The 20,640-nt window shown below is 38.9% G+C and overlaps 1 protein-coding gene across 1 annotated transcript in view; it reads right to left on the reverse strand.

Annotated features, from left to right (window-relative positions):
- Positions 1-20,640, reverse strand: part of Magi2 (membrane associated guanylate kinase, WW and PDZ domain containing 2) — a 609,708-nt gene that overhangs the window by 332,721 nt on the left and 256,347 nt on the right. Inside the window, exon 5 of the mRNA XM_059256447.1 lies at positions 19,236-19,293. Coding sequence (XP_059112430.1) covers positions 19,236-19,293 — 58 coding nt within the window. The remainder of the gene's footprint in view (positions 1-19,235; positions 19,294-20,640) is intronic.

Here is a 20,640-nt window from a genome sequence, read left to right on the forward strand (position 1 = left end):
ATTTGTAGGGGACCTTAAAAAACCCTGGAATCTTGCTCCTATGGCCTTATTCTATTTAAAGAAAATAGCATGGTTCTAACAATGTTCTTTCCTAATGATTCTTACTCCCTACTCTACGGGGTTCAAAACAACTGTTGGGAAAAATTCCTTTCTATTGGAAGTAATGCTCTGTGCATGAAGGAGGCATGCAGCTTTTCAACCTCTTTACTCTGTAAACTCAGATGTGCATTGGGAAGGCTGGAGTTGGAGGCTCTTTCTCCTTTCCATTCTCAGGTAACTTTGTTAGCAAAATCTCTCAAGTTGTCTTTACAGGACGTTGTAGCTTTTATCTTTGGCTCTTTTATCATGATGCCTTTTGCTTTTGACACTTGGGGCAAGTCTAATGGCAATACCCCTTTCAGAGCTGTTTTTTTTCAAGTGACATTCAATACATCCACAGTGTGATGCTTGATCAAACCATCAATGTGGCATCTTGGGACAACTTCTAAACCTTCTATAATCATCTGTATCTTTCCTACTGATTGAACCTTAAATGCCCCTGAAGGCTTGTGCGTCAAAAGCTTGGATGTCCTCAGCTTGGTGCTGTTAGGGAGTGGTGGAAACCTTTAAGAGGTAGGGAATGAGAGGCTCTAGGTCATTGGGGCATGCCCTCACAAGGAAGTGGGAACATTGGTTTCCCTCTCTTAGTTCCTGGCCATGAGGAGAACTGGTTTCCTCTGCCTCTCTCATTGTGATATACCATGTTGTCACAGGCTTGGCACAATAGGGACATTTGGTTGTAGAAGGCAGATTCTGAATCTCAGGGGGGAAAAAACAACTTTCTCTTGCAAGTCTTAGACATTTTGTTATAAAAAAGCAAGCTGATTTAACACTATCATTATCTATACAATGGGGACATTAACATCTACTTCATGGGGCTGCTGTGAGGATAAGAAAGGTGTTTGTAAAGAGTAGACAGTTGGGAAGAACCTTACAACTATAAAGTGCTGTCTTCTGTTTTTGGAATCGTTATTTATTGCAGCTAATATTAATGATGATGCTGTCAGTGGCATTATAATGCCTTTCCTATGTCCCCAGCCCCTTCCTAAGCCTGTCACAGAAGCATTTCTAGTTAGCATTATGCTTTTTTCTGGGGACATTTAATTAAGTTCAAACAGATCCTTTTATTACATCCTCAGTGAAAAGATCTGAGGAATTTCTAAAGAACAATAAGTAAATAAAATCATGGTAAAATTATTTGAATCGAGGTGTGAGATAAACAGACAAAACGGACAGCACAGGGTCTACTTGTTTACTAGAATTGCATTGTAAATTAGCTCTGAGCTTTCAAACTGCTTACTTAACGAAAGAGGACACAGCTACTCCCTTTAGAATATTTAAGATAAACCCATGATCAGAAGGACGTGGATTATATCCTTAAGACTTCCTGTGATCAAGTCTTCTGGGCATTTCTCTCCAAGTCTTTGGTGAAGAGGTTTCTGTGAAGCAGCATTACATGATCCTAAGTGGTAATTTTACAACAGTGAGTTTCATGGTTCTACCAACTGTATTATGAAGCTTTGGTGATGGGTTGTCATGCTTCTGTCCTTTCCTACATTGTAAACTCTTATGTAAGGGCCTATGTGATCTTTATCGTTGTATACTGCACATGTAACACACCAAAAGGCATTTAACTATTGTTATGGAATATTGGTTAAAGATGTGTTACATTCTTTTATGTTGCATTTGTTTAACTCTGTGAAGCTGTGTTGCTTTGCTTGTCTAAAACACCTGATTGGTCTAATAAAGAGCTGAATGGTTAATGGCTAGGCAGGAGAGAGAAATAGGCAGTGCTGGCAGGCAGAGAGAATAAATAAGAGAAGAGAAAAAGAAGAGGTGGAGCAAGAAAAGGAGAAGGAGAGGAGGACGCCAGGGGCCAGCCACTCAGCCACACGACCAACCTCAGAGTAAGAAGGGAAGAAACACATATAGAATAAAATAAGGTTAAAAGCCCAGAGGCAAAACATAGTTAAAGAGAAATGGGATAATTTAAATTAGAAAAGCTGGCTAGGAACAAGCCAAGCTAAGGCTGGGCATTCATAAGTAAGGATAAGTCTCGGTGTATTTGTTTGGGAGCTGGGTGGCAAGCCCCCAAAAAAGTAAAAACAAACAAACAAACAAACAAACAAACAAAAAAACCTGTAATTTGTTAAATAACTATATGATGAGGATGTTAACTGTTTTCAAATATATTCCAGAGACTTAAAAAACACAAAACAAAAAACAAGACATATCTTCGAAATGAACTGAAGCATCAACATTTTCATAGCCTACCTGTTCTATTTCTGTTTTCCTAGGTTACTGTTTATCACATATGCCTAATTTTATCCTTACTAGAATCATTTTTACTTCAACAGACATTAATTGTATCATCTTTACTTTAGTGGACAATTGAGAACTGGATCTTTGAGTCAACATGGAAGAGGGAATAGTGACTTTCAAGGGGCATTTGTAGACACATAAAAACTTTCATTATGGCTGAGGTAGTGGCAATGATAACTTACTCAAGGCATGTGGTAGCCAGTGCCCAGAAAACATCTGTTGAGTAAACACTTAGACAGAGTCAGATGCTATGAAAGCTGATAGATGCTTATGTTTTCCAGTTTCACTCCTCCATCACATACATATTGTGACAATTGAACTGGATGTGAAAGGTAGGGCTGGTTTATGGGATACAATTATCATTCATTTGGGTAAAAACCCATGAAATCCTTTAGGGCTGAGAAACTTTCCAGACATGTAAATGCTATGGGGGAAAGAAATCATCACATTTTAGTGGTAAAATATTTAGCTCAGAAGAGTTTCTAATTAGGAGAGCTGCTCCGTGTCATAATAGACATATGCTCCCATGATTGAGCACCACATTAGGGATGAGACCTGGGAGCTCTAAGGAGACATTCATTCTTCCTGCAGCCCACAGAGGCTCGTCTGGCTTCTGCTTCAAAGCTTCTCTGTAATTGTGTCCCTTTGAGGACCTCTGAATGTACTTGGGAATTATGAATTTCCTGGAATCTTAGAATTCCCATGGCTTTCTGTGACTCCTCTTTTGAGTCCCCTAATTCTGTGACATTACTTCTTTCCACGTGAGTACCAAGATGCCACTCTACTGGTAGCAAACACAAACACTGCATCTCTTTGTCTACACATTATTCATTTTTATGTAAGCCCCAAGGAGACTTGTGGTGTTTTCATGGCCATTAAGTTTAGATAAAAAGAATAAAAACTATTTCAAAATGGATAAATATTACTTAATGCTTTGAAAGCTAAAGGAGAACAATAGCATCAGAAGGGCCTTCAAGGGGTCAGTCCTCTTCTGAGAAGGCAGGACAGTATCATAATTAAAAGCTTTGTTGGGGCTGGAGAGATGGGTCACTGGTTAAGAGCACTTGCTGCTTTATAGAGGACCCAGTACAAATGGCTCACAACCATTTGTAACTCATGCTCCAGAGGATCTGACACCATCTTCTGCTTCCCCAGATATTTACACATAGGGTGTGTGCATACACATTCAAACACACACACAAAGACATAAAATAAACCTGAAAAACAACAAAAAGAGAGTTTGGTCTTTGCAGTCAGGCTGCTCACATTCACTTCCCAACTCTGTCACATTTGTGGTATATGACATCATTTATACTTTTTGTGCTTCAGAATTTTCATATGTAAATCTGGCATCGAAATAATATGAAATTTTAGCATTGCTGTGCATATTAAATAGGTTAAAAATGAACAAACTACTGCAGAGCAGTGCCCAGATATAAGTACTTTCAAAATGCCAGCTAGTAAGATTCATCAAATATTGATTTTTAAAATCTCTTTGCTAAACACTATGTTAGAGTTTGCAGGCAGGGATAATGATCATTCAGGGATGTAGACTGAAAACAGGAAAACAATTGATGAAATAGGGCTGATATGTAAGAAAACTCTGTCTTATAGTGCTTTAAAAAGCTAAAATTTAAAAGTACAAGATTAAAGCTTAATGTTTCAGATATGTTATATCAAAATATGAGCTTTGGATGAATAGAAAAATTAATCTATGTTACTTTGAACTTTTTACCAAAATAATTGAATACTGCCTTTTGAATGATTTCTTCCCAATTCTACACTTAAGTGATAATGTTATTCTTATAAATGTCTGCTCATTATTTCCTACAGTACCTGGGGAATGTGAGTGTGTTTTGTGAGTGTACATGGGAACCTTGAGTCATTCATATGTTACTTTCTTCTCTCCCTGTTCATAAAGGGGGCTGTTTTAGAACTATGTCGTCCACATGGGAGATAGAATCATTGCTAAGAAAGATATCCATGTATTAGCACTAAAATCATGGTTGTGTCTATCCAGCCAGGCTGAGCTATATTTTCATGTAAATGAATTCTCTTCTCTCCATAACATTAGGTTATTTCATTAGAGTGTATTCTATGCATCAGGGAGATTCATCAGTAAGCTATTATTTTCACTAAGTAAACAAAGTTGAAAAAACCTGGTGTTTCTCTTAGCAGATATGGCCATGTGACATGTCAATCATGTCATGAAGCTTTTAAGACCTTTAAGATATATGGATACAATTTAAAAATTTAGAACTGAAATGAATAATTTTCTCAATAGGTACCACTTACCAAAGTTAAAGATCAGATAAACAATTTAAATAGAACTATAACCCCTAGTAAAATAGAAGCAGTAATTAGAAGTCTCCCAAACCTAGCCAGGAGGTGGTGCCACAAGGGTCTGCACCAGGTCCTCTGCTTAGATGTTGTGGCTGTTGTTTAGTGTTTTTGTGGGACTCCTAACAGTGGGAGCATGCATCTCTTTAACTCTTTTGCCTACTCTTAGGATTGTTCCTCCTGTTGCCTTGTCCAGCCTTGGTGTGAGGGCTTTGGCCTTGTCTTATTGCAGCGGTTCTCAACATTTGGGTTGTGACCCCCTTTGGGGGTTGCAAATCAGATGTCTTGCATATCTGATATTTGTGATTCATAACAGTAGCAAAATTACAGTTATGAAGTAGCAACAAAATCATTCTATGGTTGGGGGTTATCACACGTGAGGAGCCGTATTAAAAGGTCTCAGCATCAGGAAGGTTGGAAACCACTGTCTGCTTTGTTTTGTTGTGTTTGGCTGTAGTTTCTTGGAGGCCTGCTATTTTTCTGAAGGGAGACAGAGGGCAAGTGGATTGGGACAGAGGTGAGGTGGAGGTGGGGGCAGCTGGGAGGAGCAGAGGGAGGGGAAAGTGTGATCAGGATGTAATGGATGAGAGAAGAATCTATTTTCTATTAAAAAAAATTAGAGGCAGAAGGCATGTATTAAAAATGTTTCCTCCCCAGACCGTCTCACTCTCAAAAACATCCAAATGTTATTGCTGAGTGCAGGAGGTGGTCATTATTAAAGGTGTGTTGAACCTTTTGTTTCTACATTGAAAGCACTAAGTTAAAAACTAGGAGGCAGAATGGAGTTGATCTAAAATGAAACTAATGACCGTGCAATGGCAAGATCTTATGCATGAGAAACAAAACTAACGAAGCCTTTCCTATGGTTGCCTGCCAGCCTGACTAAACGGTTAAGTCTTTATCGGAAGACTAACCATCATTCATTTAGGACTTAAGGAGTTTTCCTAGATGTGAGATTCTCAGTTTTAAAATACAAACAATCTCGGGTGAAATGAATTTGTGTTTGTTACTTTACAATTGGCCACAAAAAATTTAAAAAGTGAATGAATATACTTTATGTTGAAATGGACTGAAATTCCTCAGTAAATTCTTCAAGTCATTAAAGTTTAAAGTAATAGTTTAGCTTAAGTAAACTGAACTCTAAAAAATATACAGCCATTTATAAGGGTAGTCATCAACACCGACTCCAAGGAGAGCCATTGAAGTGGCCCAGAGAACTGGGAAATCGTGAAGGCAACATCATCACCACCTGAAATTATCCAGGAAGAAGCTGGGGAAAGGATGCTGGTGAGTGGAGACGGTCAAGACTATGGATTCTGAAGGCCAAGGACAGGAAGATAATTACAGTTCCATATAAAATCCAGACTTTCCAGGTTTTCAGGTCCAATATTCATTGTGTGTGTGTGTGTGTGTGTGTGTGTGTGTGTACACATACAATCTTTTCTTGATCACCAAGTGTTTCTAACTACACAGACCAGGGAGAAATCAAACATATAACTCTTCCTTTTATGCTGTGGAAGGGATAGTGTGATATAGGAGGGACTAGAAACAAAAGTTAAAAAAATACTTTGGTTAAGTTTTGAAGAGAAAATGCTCTGTTTCCTGGGTACCTAGAATCTATGTAGAGTAATTCAGTCACTTTGCCACCTATATGTGACCACAAGATCTAGGTGTGGGCAAGAAGGTGTATTTCCAAAAGGTAGAGACCCTGAGAAAATGCGGGGTGGCGGTGGTGGCAACAGACATGGACAGGAACATCAAAAACAGGATGGTGGGGCTGCTGCATCACTGTTGTTTCTAACAGACTGTTTGCTGGGACCAAGAGTCACTGCAGCGGTTTATACAATTAGCACTCCAGGTGCACTTCCCGGAGATCAAAGCGTTGCGAACTGGGGATAAATGAACGGAGAGCTGCTCCCAAGTAATGTGTTTGTTCTTTTTCAAACTACAAATGTGCACCCCTGCATTGGGATTTCCATCCCACAGCTCTTAGAAAGATGAAAAGGGGTTCAGAAGGCTAGCCCCACTTTTAGTTCCTGTTCAGATTTAAACTTGCTTCGTGGATGCCTCAATTGTTTGAAATGAGAAAGTAAAGGGAGAAAGAGGGACTAATATTCGTCTACTCTAGTCACCATCTAGACCCGTGGCTCAGTGGCCGCGTGCCTTTAGCTCACCTCTTCCTCTAAATGGGTAATTTTTATTTTTGGCATATCTCCCAGTTGATGCAGGAAATCAGTCCAGCTCTGCATAGTGCCAAAATTCAAGATCATTGATTCCCATGGTTCCGAGACAAGTGTGTATTTACTTTTCAAACAAATTATCCACAGATATGCAGGCAGGCGATATCTGATAATATTTTGGCAAGGTGAGTCTCATTTGTTTTCAGTTTTTATTATGAAACTGGAAATTTCAACCATTCTGTAAATTATCTGCAGATATTCTGAAAGTACAAGTGTGTAGTCACAGAATATTATTTTGATACATTTAATAATATTTTAAGAACTCAAGAGTTATATGAACAGAAACAGTGAGTGAGCATGTTTCAGTAGAAGATATAGGCATGTTTGCATGTTCTATATATTGAAACATGAGGAGTGAAACGGCAGCAAGATGAGCCAGGAGATCTGGCTGTACATGTCACGGTTTCAAACCAGAAGTCTCTCTTCCAGAGGCTGCCTTTCAGTTTCTTTCAGGTTGGCGTGACACCAGCTCTTTGTCCTCTTGACTCTGTGAGTTGCATGTGGACTATGACTTTGAGTTACTGTTTATGAACAAGACCAAAGGTGTGTGTGTGTTGTGGGGGATGGGGATAATGAACAAAAACTCAAGCATGTGATGCTCATCTCAGACTTTCAAAGGACACCGAGTTCTAGTGGTACAAAGTGGTGGGAACGTCACCCAGCAGAGAGGTGTCTGAGGGCTTAGGACATCTGTTCCTCTGCCACTCAAGTGGTGGCCTTCTCATCTGACAGGTGCTACATCCATTAGCAGACCCTAGGCTGTGAGGAGTGACAGAGGGATGTCTGCCACTGACGTTCTCTCTCATGGGTGTCTCTACTTTACTTCTGAAGCCTCTTCTGACATAAAGTGGTCATTTTCTCATTTATTTAAAATTATTTTTCTGTTTTACATTTTTTTGTTTGTTAAGACAGGGTTTGCCAGTGTAGCCTTGGCTGTCCTGGAACTCGCTCTATAGTCCAGGCAGGCCTTGAACTCACAGATATTCACCTGCCTTTGTCTCCTGAGTGCTGGGATTAAAAGCATTAAAAACTGCCCGGCTTTACATTTGTTTTTATTTTGTAGGGGTTGGGTACTTATGCCAGAACATACATGTAGAGATCAGAGGACAATTTGTGGGAGTTGGTTGTCTTGTCCACCGTGTGCATTCTCGGCATCAAGCTCATGCTATCTGGCTTAGTGAGGCCCCTTTTTAAATATGACCACAAGTGAGTGGCAGAGGGAGAAGTCTCGTGAGCCCTTACCTGCTGAGCCTCCATTTCATCATTTCATGCAAAACAGCATGGGGGCTAAGCTTTCACTTGAAGAGTATGCTGTGGAGACATGTACAGGGAATAGTGTACCTGCCCTCTCTCAGAAGGTCCCTCGTGCTCCCAAACTCCAAGTGCCTCACCTGCATGCGTGATACTCACTTCATAGGGCCGAATGAGAGGCGGATTTGATTCACAACAAGAACATGTTTAAAGATGAGGCAGTGTGCAAATTTAAGCTACTTTAATGTTTGGATTATCTAGGGTCTGGGAGTCAAGTATGAAATATGGAAAGTAAAGTTTCTTAATCCCTGCCTCAAATTGCAGTAGTGTCTCCTGCTAGCTTGATGACTTGGTTTTTTGAAGTTTTAGTTTCTCTGTGAAATAGAAATAATAGCATCTGTCATGAAGTACTATGATGATGGTTAAATGAGTTTTGTAAAATACCTAATACATACCAAATGCTTAATAATGGTAACTACTAACAGGGCATGGTGACATATGCTTATAATTCCAGAATTTTTAAGGCAGAAGCAGGGGGATCAGAAACTGAAGGCCAGTACAGGCTATATGTCTAAGCAATCACCACCACCATCATCATCATTACTAATAGTTACTAAGTCAAGAGGACCTTCTTGGAGATTACATATGAAGTCAATGTGTCAAACTACACAATACTACAGAGAACAAGAAGGGCAATCGCTCCTGTCATCTCACCTGTCACTCATTGTAAAAGGAAGGTAGGAAGAGACTGGGGGGAATTTGTTTGTTTGATGGACAGTTGAACTGTCATCTGCATTATCATAATAAACTCAATAGGTGATACGTAATAAGCATTTGAAATTCATAATGGCGAGCTTAGTTTTCTTCTTTTTGGGGTAGTGGACAACAAAAACAGGATGTCACAGATACAAGGCAAATGCCCTAGCACTGAGTGGCACCCCTGCCCTCTCTTTTATTTTGAGACAGTCTCACTAAGTTGTCCAGACTGGCTGTAAACCCACGTTGATGCCCAGATACACCCTCAGACTTTCCGTCTGCCTGCCTCAGCCTCCGGCATAGTTGGGGTTATGGGCCAGGCTGATGAGTTTCTTCTAGATTAAGTTTATGAAAAAAAATCACTAAACTGCACATTTACCCCAGCAAATGGTATTACTCAGTCCTAGCCACAAAACACAACTGTGTTCTTGCAGTTCTGGAGCTCATTTTCCTTAGGTTGAAATTAAACATGCAATTTGATGAAAAAATTTGGGGAACTCATCCTCTTTTATTATACCAAGAGCTCAGTCTGCCCTAATACAATTTCATCTAGTTAAAAATGAAAATATCTGTTAATCTGTAGGAAAAAGTAGCACTTAACAATGTTCTTTTTATTCTTAAAAATGGAAAGACATTTTCCCCTCTAACATACTCCATGCTAATAGTGTATAAGATTACTTGTCTTGGGGCTGGGGAGTTGGCTCCGCACTTAAGAGCACTTACTGCTCTTGCAGAGGACCAGGATTAGGTTCCCAGCATCCACACAGCCCTCACAAAGGTCTGTAATCCCAGTTTTAGTAGATCTGTCTCCCTCTTCTGGCATTCATGGGTTCTGCATGCATGTGATACACAGACTTACATGTAGGCAAAACATTTATACAAATAAAAATAAAACAATAAATCTTAAAAGTATTGTTTTTACCCAGAGTTTTTGTCTATAAATGTATCTTTTATCTTTCTACCTTTTAAATGACAGTCTTATCAGTCTTATGTCTCTGTATATCAAGTTCATTTTTGTTTTTCTCCATAATCTATTGTAACAACTCACTATTTAGGGAAGTGTTCATTTCACTACCATTATAATCATTAATATAAAACAATGCTGATATATATTGCCATCTAGCTAAACAAAAGTAGAACTTGAATGCAAATACTTTAAAAAATTTTAAGTATGCTTTGATCTGTAGCTATAATGAGAAAATAATAAGTCTTAGAACAGAAAAATGGCCAAGTTTATCCATGCTAACACAGGAGCAGTGGATATTCCTTGAACTGAAGGAGATCTTAGTCTCCTATCTAAATTACTCATTTACCCGACCAATGTCAGGGAGCTCAGTGGAACTTTCTGATGACCCATGTATTTAATCATTATGCACACGGGGCTGTCAACTATACTGACATCACTGTGTATTCAAACATCATGCACACAGGGCTGTCAACTATAAAGACATCATGCTCCGTGACACACAAAAGAAATTTTGAAAAACATTTCCAAACTAATGAAGAGATGAATTACAGTTTTCATGTAGGGTGGGGTGGTATTATGGTCTGCCTTGTTGGGTGGCCATCATCTGTTTTATTCAATTATAGATTGTCTTAAAAATGGCACCAATTCCTGCCTCCTCAATTTGTCCAGGTTCTCTCAGGCCTCTGATAATGTTGCATCCTCCAAGCTGAATGTGATCCCTTTTCTATAGCTATGGAAGACCAAAAGGACCAAATGCCTGAAAACCACTTTAATTCCTGAAAGAATTCTTTTCCAACATGGTGGTATTCTTTTATACCAATACCACACAATCTTGGGGAACTTCAGGACAATTTTGACTCTATGCAATTTTCACTTCATGTGTTAACTTTAGAACTGATTCTTAGACTGAGAAATATCTCTGAAGTTTTTTTGACAGAATGTTAGCAAGAGATAATCTGTAGCTCCTGTGCGAACTGCAGAATTCACTCAACCTGGAGAGAATTTATAAGGTAGAAGAGCTGTTTCATGAATAGAATAACAACCTACTTATCATACTGCATTGGCAAGAAGCAAACAGAACTATCCGAAGAAAGATGCCAGCATCATGCTCTGTGTTACCTCACCAGTCAGCTTTCTGGGGAGTGGGTCCCTCACCATGCAGGAGGGATGGCAATACCCCATAGGTCTTTAAGTCCTCTCTGCAGAAATGCAACCTCTCATACAGCTCCTATGCAATTAGAAAAGTTGCCTGCACCTTGTCTGAGCAACAGTCCCCAGGTCTCCACTGTCCTCCCTGTCTTCCTTCCCAAGGCCACTGTCAGGTTCTCATGGTCTTATGGAAAAAATAGAGTAGGGGGGAGCATGCTGAACACAGCACAATGTGTTCTCTCTCTCCATCTGTGGTATTCCTGCCCTCTGTCCCCAGCCTGATTAGGATCAGGGTCTGTGTACTTCATACCGCTGCCTCTGCAGGAGTTTGCCCCGCCCAGCTGTCACACAGGGTCTCTGTATCACTATTAGGGTATTTGCCTATGTTTATCTTCTCCAAAAGTACCTAAATGAGAGCTTCATTCAATTTCATTAAAAAACAAACAAAAAAAAAACCAAATAAATAAAAAATGCTTTAAAGAGAAGCAAACAGCAATAAACAGTGATGTGGCTATGCATACTCATCTTTGACAGGTGATCTTGTGGTGCTCAACCCCAAATGATACAACTTGACACAATTCCTAAACTCAAGGCTCATGGAAAACCATAGAAAAGGGAGCAGAAAAATCCTAAGAACCCGACCAGGATGGCTGCCGAGAGATAGTCTTCTAGACCATGGACTCTCAACAATATGGCTGCCTGAACAAGACTTGCACAATGACATCATTGTTGACATGCCAGCGTGGGTGGGGAAAATTTCCCAAGGTCCCGTTCCTGGAGGAAGAGCTACAGCGGCTAACGGCTGCTAAAAGGGGAAATCAGCTTTCTCCAGGGATGAACTCCCTGATAGGTCCAGTACCAGGTGGTCAGCCCTAAATGCATGTACATATGAGCAACACAGAATAGACTCAGTAGTAGTTCTACATCACTAAATACATGTTTACACAGTACCAGAAGATATCATATGTTATTATATATATACAAACAGACACATATGTAAAAATAATAATTAAAGAAGAGGTCTTGAACTTGAGAGGAGTGAAAGGACATAGGAGGAGTTGGAGCAGAAAGGTAGGTGTGGAAATGATCTAAATAACTATGTACGGAATTCTCAAAAAAACTTAAAAATATTCTCAAAGGAAAACTGGTGCTAGAGTAGTAATATTTCCTTATCCTTTGCTATTGAGTTAGCATCTATTAAAATTATGAAAGTTATTTGTGGAAAATACCATTTATATACCTAAGTTATTATAGACAACTCTCTCAGAAGGCATGAATCCCTGCTTTCTTCAGGCTAACAGAACTGATATACAAAATCATAAAATCCACATGGGTCAAGCAGGGAGATAAAAAAGAAAAACCATTAGTATAGAAGGAAGAGAAGAAGACAGGAAGGAAAGAGGGAAGGAAGGAAGCAGAAGCAGCTGCTGACAGGAAGTGTGTGCTCTCACATGCAGACACTGACTTTCGTGTATCTACCCATAGAAAATACATGCCATCCTTTCTATTCTGCAGTGCCTTTTGCTTAACTCCAAAGCTTTTTGCTCCAGGGTCATTAAATAAATACAAGAAAATACTTTGTAAAGTATAAAACTTGAAAAACATCTAAAACAGCTGTTTTATTGGGGCCCATCTTGTTCTGTGTGGCATAGCTCAGCCTTACTGGCTGTATGCCCTCAGAGAACCCGGAGATTTGGTTCCTCAAAATGCAAATGTGATGAGTGGCACCTGGAGAATTAATGTGAAAGCATGCTGAATGCTAAGATGGTGCCTTACAAAGGCTGTTTCTAGTATTCTCACCACAAACTCCCAGCTTTTTAAGATGACATACATGCTAGGTAATTATGCACTCTAATTTCCCTGTGCTTGTCACTGGAACCTTCCCCTCTTGTGGTCTTTCCTCATCAGTATCACTTGGCTGATGGAATTTCCAACAATGCTAAAGAAATGCTATTGTCATTCAGTGTGGTGCCTTCCTGGCCATGGTAGTAAGTTATGTTTCTTTATAAATCAAAATTTCCAGAGAACTGTTTACTTTGTGTGGTATATTGTAATCACGAAATTATTGGAAAACCAAGTATTAACAAAAGAAGAATTCACACGTTCTCTCTCTCTCTCTCTCTCTCTCTCTCTCTCTCTCTCTCTCTCTTTCTTTCTGTTATTAGTAAATATAAGATTAAAAACAATATTTTGGACACTTACAACAAACCTGTGCTACATGCTAACACTAGAATGAAAGTGCCTAGGTTCAAATTATGTCCTAGTATTTCATCCTTGTAAAAGTATCTGTGCCTTGGTTTGTTGAACTGAGAAATGAGATAATGACACAGACTCCTCAGGTCTTGGGGGAAGAAGAAGTCAGCTTGGTCACTGTAAAGACTAAGTACTTACTGTGTGCACAATAAGCCCCTCTCCCTCCCACTGCTCTGTATTCTTTCTCTTAACCCTTCCTTCTTTGCTACAATTGTCTACCCAAGATCTCACACCAAGGAGCTGCAGGACTCACATGCCAAGTGACTAACTGTGCAGCACACACGTGTGACTACTGAGAAACAGTAACTGAGAGGTCCAAAAAGTGTTCACAAAGTTCAGAGTTCACCTGGGACACCAAATCCTTTTACAGCATCACCTTTGTCCTGCATCTTCAGTTACTTTAATTTACACATTGGGGGATACATTTGGCTCTTGGATGCGTATTTGAAAGCATCAAAAATCTTCTGGATTTTAAAAGGCATTCACAGTACATTTCAGTATCAGACAATTAAAAAGCAAGATTTTTAAGCATATTCTTTGTTTATTTCTAACTGTGCACGTTTTACATGTGTACTTTAAAGAAAAACTTCAAGTTAGAAGATTTTTTTTTTTTCCCCTCGGAAAATCTAGAATATGACTCAGCCAAGCAGCATTCATATGACAGGATTTTCAGATAAAATCCTCTCAAGTCACTCTCCAAGTTCCTGCATCATGACAAATGTTGATCATGAACCAGGAAGTAGATGCACTTTTCCCTTAACACTCAGCCTTACACCGACAATATCAGGCAGCACTTTCGGGAATTACACACGAATAATGTTTTATAGCAGCAGATGTGTGACACGTGAAAAACTTTTAAAACCTTTGCATGAAAATCACATCTGTCAGTCCCCACGGTGATTTTAAATGTCGTCCTATGGCTGGCTTCTCTTTCTCTGCCAGAGGAGGCAGCTTGCAGCAAAGCCAACCCAGGAAACAGTGTCTTCTGGATTAGCTGCTTAAGCAAATCGTGTAACTGCCACTAAAACCAGAATGTACCCAGCAGACATCATTTCACAAAAGAGGAGAGAAAACCACGTTTGTACAAAAGTCACAGCTGTCTCAGCGTTACAGTTTGCTCTTTGTGCACTATTTTTTTCCCTTTCTTTATCAACAGTGACAGTTACATTTCTAGTTAGCAGCTTCAGGACTTTTTAATACACCACTAAGTGTGGCACTGGCATGGATTTGGTGTCTATCAGGAAAACCTGGCCTTACTTCTGCCTGGCATTTAGAATAGAGCTCAGTCTATCAGCTTGACTTGCAGATGACAGGAGACGAGATGTTAAGGGGCCCACTTTACGTAAAATGCCGTTCTATGTGCTGCAAACAAGTGCCCCACGCTCCCTGGCCTGGCCCCACAATATGAGGGGCTTTATCTGCTGTTTCAGGTCTTGTTCTCAGTCCCATGTTGCTTGGGAACCCTCTTCACAGCAGTAGGCATGGGTCTGGTGACTCTTAATGCTGTGGCAGGGGCTCATTTCACATGGCTAGGTAGGCACCATGGCCTTCTAGCCTTGAGCATCTTGCTGTGCAACTGTTCTAGATCGAGAAGGACGTCATCATGTTCTTGTAGGAGTCCTCATGTCCTAGTGTTGAGACTCAAAGGCTTGCCTACAGATTGTACATGTGAAATTTATGAGAGGCACTATTCTCCAGAAGTCTGGGCTTAACAGCCAAACTGCCTCTGCCCACATTTTAGCCCCAGGTTCAGTGGTGTGTGGTCCCTAGGGAGTAACTCAGCTTCCTTTGAAAGGGTTTCCTCAACTGTAAATGAGAGGCCATTTGCTTTGTCATCACTGCAGAGGATGGTAAATGTGGTAGAGGAGCCCAGTTCATGGCACACACTGTGCCTGGAACAGATGGTAACTATTTTGATTGGATGATAATGATAATTAGGAAGAGCATTTTTTCCTCCTGGCTGTTGGATATAGTATACCCATAATTTTTAAAAATGAATTTACCCAGAACAAAATTATAACATACTAAGTAAGTTATGGTGGTCAAAACCTGTATAATCAAGGCTTTGCTGCATCCTAGCTCTGCAAACATACTTTGCTATTGATTGCTGGAATTCCTTTGTGCTTGGCTGCATTGTTTGGCAGGAGAATGTGTGTAAGTGCAGCTGGGCTACATGCACAGCACTGGTTTCAACTGCCATTCCTAGCTGAGGGCGGAGTCCACTCTACAGCTTCTGCCCTGAGCTGTTGGTCTAGAAGAGTCTCTGACTGCTCAGGTGTCCATCCCTCTAGTGTCTACGAATGCAGGCTGTGTTTTTTAACTTAAACAACTGGACAAGACAGATGCTCTTTGTCATTTTGTAACCAGTAATTATAACTGCTTAAATGGATGTATGATTGGTCATAAAGAGTGGGAACTCTACAAAGAATCCACTGCCCATGGCCACCACTGTCATTAACAGCATTAGTGAGCCACTATTTTCTTGGGCATGGATTTATGAAGATTTATAAAGACAACCTTGTTTTGTTAATTTTATTTTTGAGTTATAACTTAGTTATGACGTTTCTCTCTTTCCTTGCCTCTCATCAAAGTCCCTCATATGCCCCTCTCCAGTTTCCTTCAAATCCATGGCCCTTTACTTCACTTATTGTTACTGCATGCATATGTGTCCATTCCTAAATAAAACCAGCTCAGTCTGTATACTGTTCCTTGTATGGATATTTTAAGGGCTGACCATTTGATAACCTTGCTTTTTAAAAATTAACTAAATCAACAATTTTAAATATGATTTCTTAAGATACTTACATTAATGATATCACTATAATTATGAGTAGCATATTAATATAAGGAGTGTGCATGTGGTGTAGACTGGACCCAGAACCTTGAGCATGCTTGGCAAACACTCTACCACTGGGTGGAATCTCAAAATTGTGTGTTGTATTATTTATATCTACACTAGAAAAGTTGATAAGTTAACTTAGACTAGAAATGTATTACTTTAATGTATAAAATACTACAAGAAGATACATGACTCCTCCCCCACCCCAGCAACCACAGTATATGGATCTAAAGTTCCACATGGCCTCTGTTTGTGTACCTGTTTGGTAAGTTTCATGAGCAGGACTACTTTCAGAGCCAATATACACCTGTGCCAATGGCAGTATAGTGGAGATGATACACAGTTGAAAAAAAAAACATGTAAATAGATATACTCTAATGAAAATATATGACAAATTCTCTGTTTTGATGGAAGACATTTCTTACTTCAGGCAGCGTGCGCGCGCGCGTGCACACACACACACACACACACACACTCTTTCTCTCTCATATATGTGTGATATATATAACATACATATAATAATTTGAGGTATTTAAAATACATTGATGAATGTTTCAGAAAATATTTTTCTGAAAAATATTTGATTAATTTTTGACTTAATGTTAACTGCATATTTGGACTATCTGCTTATTTGTTTCAATTTTCTGCTTGGCCTGACATAGTCACACATCTAGTAACTAGTATTGGTACACTCTCCGGAGTTCTGTAATAACAAGGCTATGCAAAATAGCCTAGCTCAATCTACTAGAGGGAAGTTCAACTACTTTGACTCACTATGACCTGTATATGTGGCCTTACAAGCAATTGAAACCTAGAATTTTCAGACTCATTTTTCTGACCCAAGTGAACAAACATGATTGAACTCCGAATAGATTTTTAGCCATGGCTGTGATAAATAGAAAATGAAGTGGAGAAATAGAAGAGCGTAACTTAATTAAAAACAAATGAAAAGCAATTCAAAGTAAAAAGTTAACAAAGAGGGTTTTTTTTTGGGGGGGGGGGATATGGTCTGTATCCAAGTCAATGGCTGACTGTTAGAGTCTACCTTCTACAGGCCTTTACATGAAGATCAGGTAGGTAGAAACAGCTTTCTGATATGTGGATGCTTATCATATTCCTGATAAGTGATTGGGCAGAGGGAAGGGGTTTAAGTTAAATGCTGTCTGCACATTGGAAATTAGTTTCAAAGCGCATAAAGACAGACATGAAGAAATAATCTAAAGAGTTAGAAGAAGGCAGGAATCAGCAAACTAAGACTTACACGCGGGACCCCACCTGCACTCTTTTCTTTGTAAACAATACTTTGTGTAGAGCCCCTCCCACGGAAAGTGATACCAGTGGTTGCCTGTATACTAGAAAAGACAAGGCTGTGTGAATCCCAAAATATTTGTTACCTGGACCTTCATGGAGTTTGCCAACACTGGGACTAAGGAGAGGATCATTGTTCATTGATTCCACGAGACCATGTATTAAAAAAGAGATATGGCATGTCACACATCTCAGTCCTTTGTCATCATATGGAAGCACTTTGGACTTTAGGTGCCACACACTGAGGCATATTGTGGCCTGGTTAAGTGAATTAAAACGATTTGGGAAGGCTGAGTATGGAACTCAGTGGTAGAGTACTTTACTAGATGTGAAAATCCATAGGTTTGATCTGAGCATGGCAAACAAATACAGACAAGCATTCGAGCTAGGGCGTAGTATACTTAGCATACTGTTACATTTATTCAGGATAAAGTTTACCACTATTAAAATAAGTATTTCATTGATTATCAGCTTAACAGGACTCAGAGTCCATGCAAGTATTTACAAATGATATTCTCCCTCTCCCTTTCTGCCTCTCTCTCTCTTCTTTGCAATCAGGAATAACTCTATGTATTTATCTTACTTTTTGTAGCTGTTGAGTGTCCACACATTAGAGGGTAAACACTATGTTAGAAATTGCTTATAGTAAGTGTACTGAATTCACCTTGACTGTGAATATGGAAATGATGAACCATGGAGCCAAACTTGGGGCTTCTCCAGATGCTGCAACATGGGGGTGGGGTCAAAGTAATTGAGACAAGTGCTCATGCAGGTTAGGCTTAGGGGCAGTGGGGTTCACAAGTCTCGCTCATCTGAACATCTGCAGCACAAAGAAGGGCTTGACACCTAGCAAAAGCCAATGACTGCGTGAATGCTATCACAACACACTTTGGTAAGAAAGCCATTAATACACGACCCTTGACTGTCCCGATTATTACTGTACATGAATTATGATGAGAAGAAAAAGTTCAATGTTGATAAACACTGTGAAAGTCTTTGGTTTTGCAAGCACTGAATTTCTTGGGTAGTATTGTATGTAGGCTTTGCGATTTGCCCAAATAACATTAGGAGCACCACATGATAGATAAGAGTTAGACATTTTCTATCAGAAGAGAGTGTAATGGAAAGTAAATGACATATTTAATTTTAGAAAATTATGAATATTTTATTTTCTTAAGAAAAATTATGTGTGTAGTAAGTTTATCGTTAGTAGATTCTCTAGTCTGAATTAAACAATATATGGATGGAGAAAGTTCATACTATGATCAGATATGTCAATGTGATGCAGCAACCAGCATGTAACATAAAAGTGCAGTGTACTGAAAGAACACTGCAGATACACTGTGGGTCCTACAAACGAGAAAGCACCAAAATTTTATCTTTTCCTTCAATGGGGAGGCATGCCTGATTCAGTTAATTGAATTTGAAATCTGGTATAATAGAACATCTCTTTGCACAAGCAGTCAGCTCCCAACATTTTGATTTCAAAATGAAAGGCATTCACTACAATATCTTTAATTATCATTCATTCAGAGGACAGTGTGGGACACACTTTTCCAATTGATGTTGCAGAATCATGAGTCAAAGAAAGGAATGACACGTCAGGCAGCTGCAGAATCAAGGAACAGCTAGCCATGCCACTCGAGTCTTTGCAGACACTTCAGAGATGGAAGAGAACTGAAGGGCTGTAGCCACATGTGCTCAACAAATGAAATGTTAACACAATTTCACAACATAGTATAACAAGTTAATATCACGCTTAGAGACTTACTCAACATAGTAAGTGCCATATATGGGATCATCGATTTTTTCCCAGCCATATGGAAGCTCTGAAAAATAAAAAGTTATTTCTTTCAGTAAATAAAGAATATATATCACAATTTTCTAATAAAAAGTAATAGAATTTAATTGTTCATAGATTAAAGAAATAGTCTTCCAAGTAGAATAAAACGAATAAAACCATCAGGGTTTGCCCAAATTTCAGACACATTGTGAGAGCTATAAGCAGCATTGACTTGAAAACTGGTAGTTCAAACCAAATCTCCCTTCCCTACAGATTTCCTGCTGGGCTTGGCTGTCTGTTCCTGCCAAGCAGTAGGCTAGCACCTCATCACGTTGCCACCACTCAGCAATACAGAAGGCAAACCACTTTCCTCAGAGTGCATGCCACGCTCTTATTGATTTGTGTTGTGAAAGGATCATTTTGGGATAAACACTATATTTTCAAAATATATTTCTGAGGATAGCAAATTGTTTGTGCTAACTGAAACAAAGATGTTCCCCATTCTCAATTGATTGAGGTAGTTAGTAGCTTGTTGTGACTTTCCCACCACATGGGTCAGAATTTGGATACTGCTAAGATGCTTGCTGGATATAGTTTCTTTAAAAAAAAAAAGTCTAAAATTTCCAATGTACTTTTCTTGAGAATATTTCTAATTCTCTAAGCTTAATTTTAGTACATTCACACTGAGAATATCGATTATTCTTGCTATTGGCAAAAGCATGCTGTTTAGAACAAAGGCTTTACTATCTAACTACTTTCCACGTACACTGAGGCTTCATAATAAAGTCTGACAAATATAAATAACATTTAATTTTCCCTGCTAAATATTAATTCTTTGTTCATAGCAATATATATTACTCCAACAATAGCACTGTTAAATGTTTCTTACCATACTATAGGCATGCAAATACATAAATTAGCTTTCAAGGTACATAACTTTGATGGGATTATGTTTTAATTTCAAAAAATAAAATAAACACAAAAGATCACAATTCTTTAACCTAATCTTTAATGCACCATCTGTGTAGGACACACTACAAAGTAAACCTTTTATTATTTTTCTATTGAATATATTAGAAATGGTAAATTCTTGGAGGTAGAATTTTGGATTAAAGAATTGTGATCTTTTGTGTTTATTTTGTTTTTGAATTAAAATATAATCCCATCATTTCAAGTTATATAACTTGAAAGCTAATTATGTATTTGCATGCCTATAGTATGTTAAGAGACATTTAACAGTGTTATTGTTGGAGTAACATATTGCTATGAACAAAGCAAAGTTATTGGAAAAAATTTAATTATCAGCAATTTTGCCATCCAGAAACAACCACTGTGAATATTTTGTATTTGGTGAATATATTTCAAATTGCTTTCTATGTTTATGGACTAATTT

This window comes from Peromyscus eremicus, chromosome 3 (assembly GCF_949786415.1).
Source record: "Peromyscus eremicus chromosome 3, PerEre_H2_v1, whole genome shotgun sequence".
Taxonomy (NCBI): Eukaryota; Metazoa; Chordata; class Mammalia; order Rodentia; family Cricetidae; genus Peromyscus; species Peromyscus eremicus.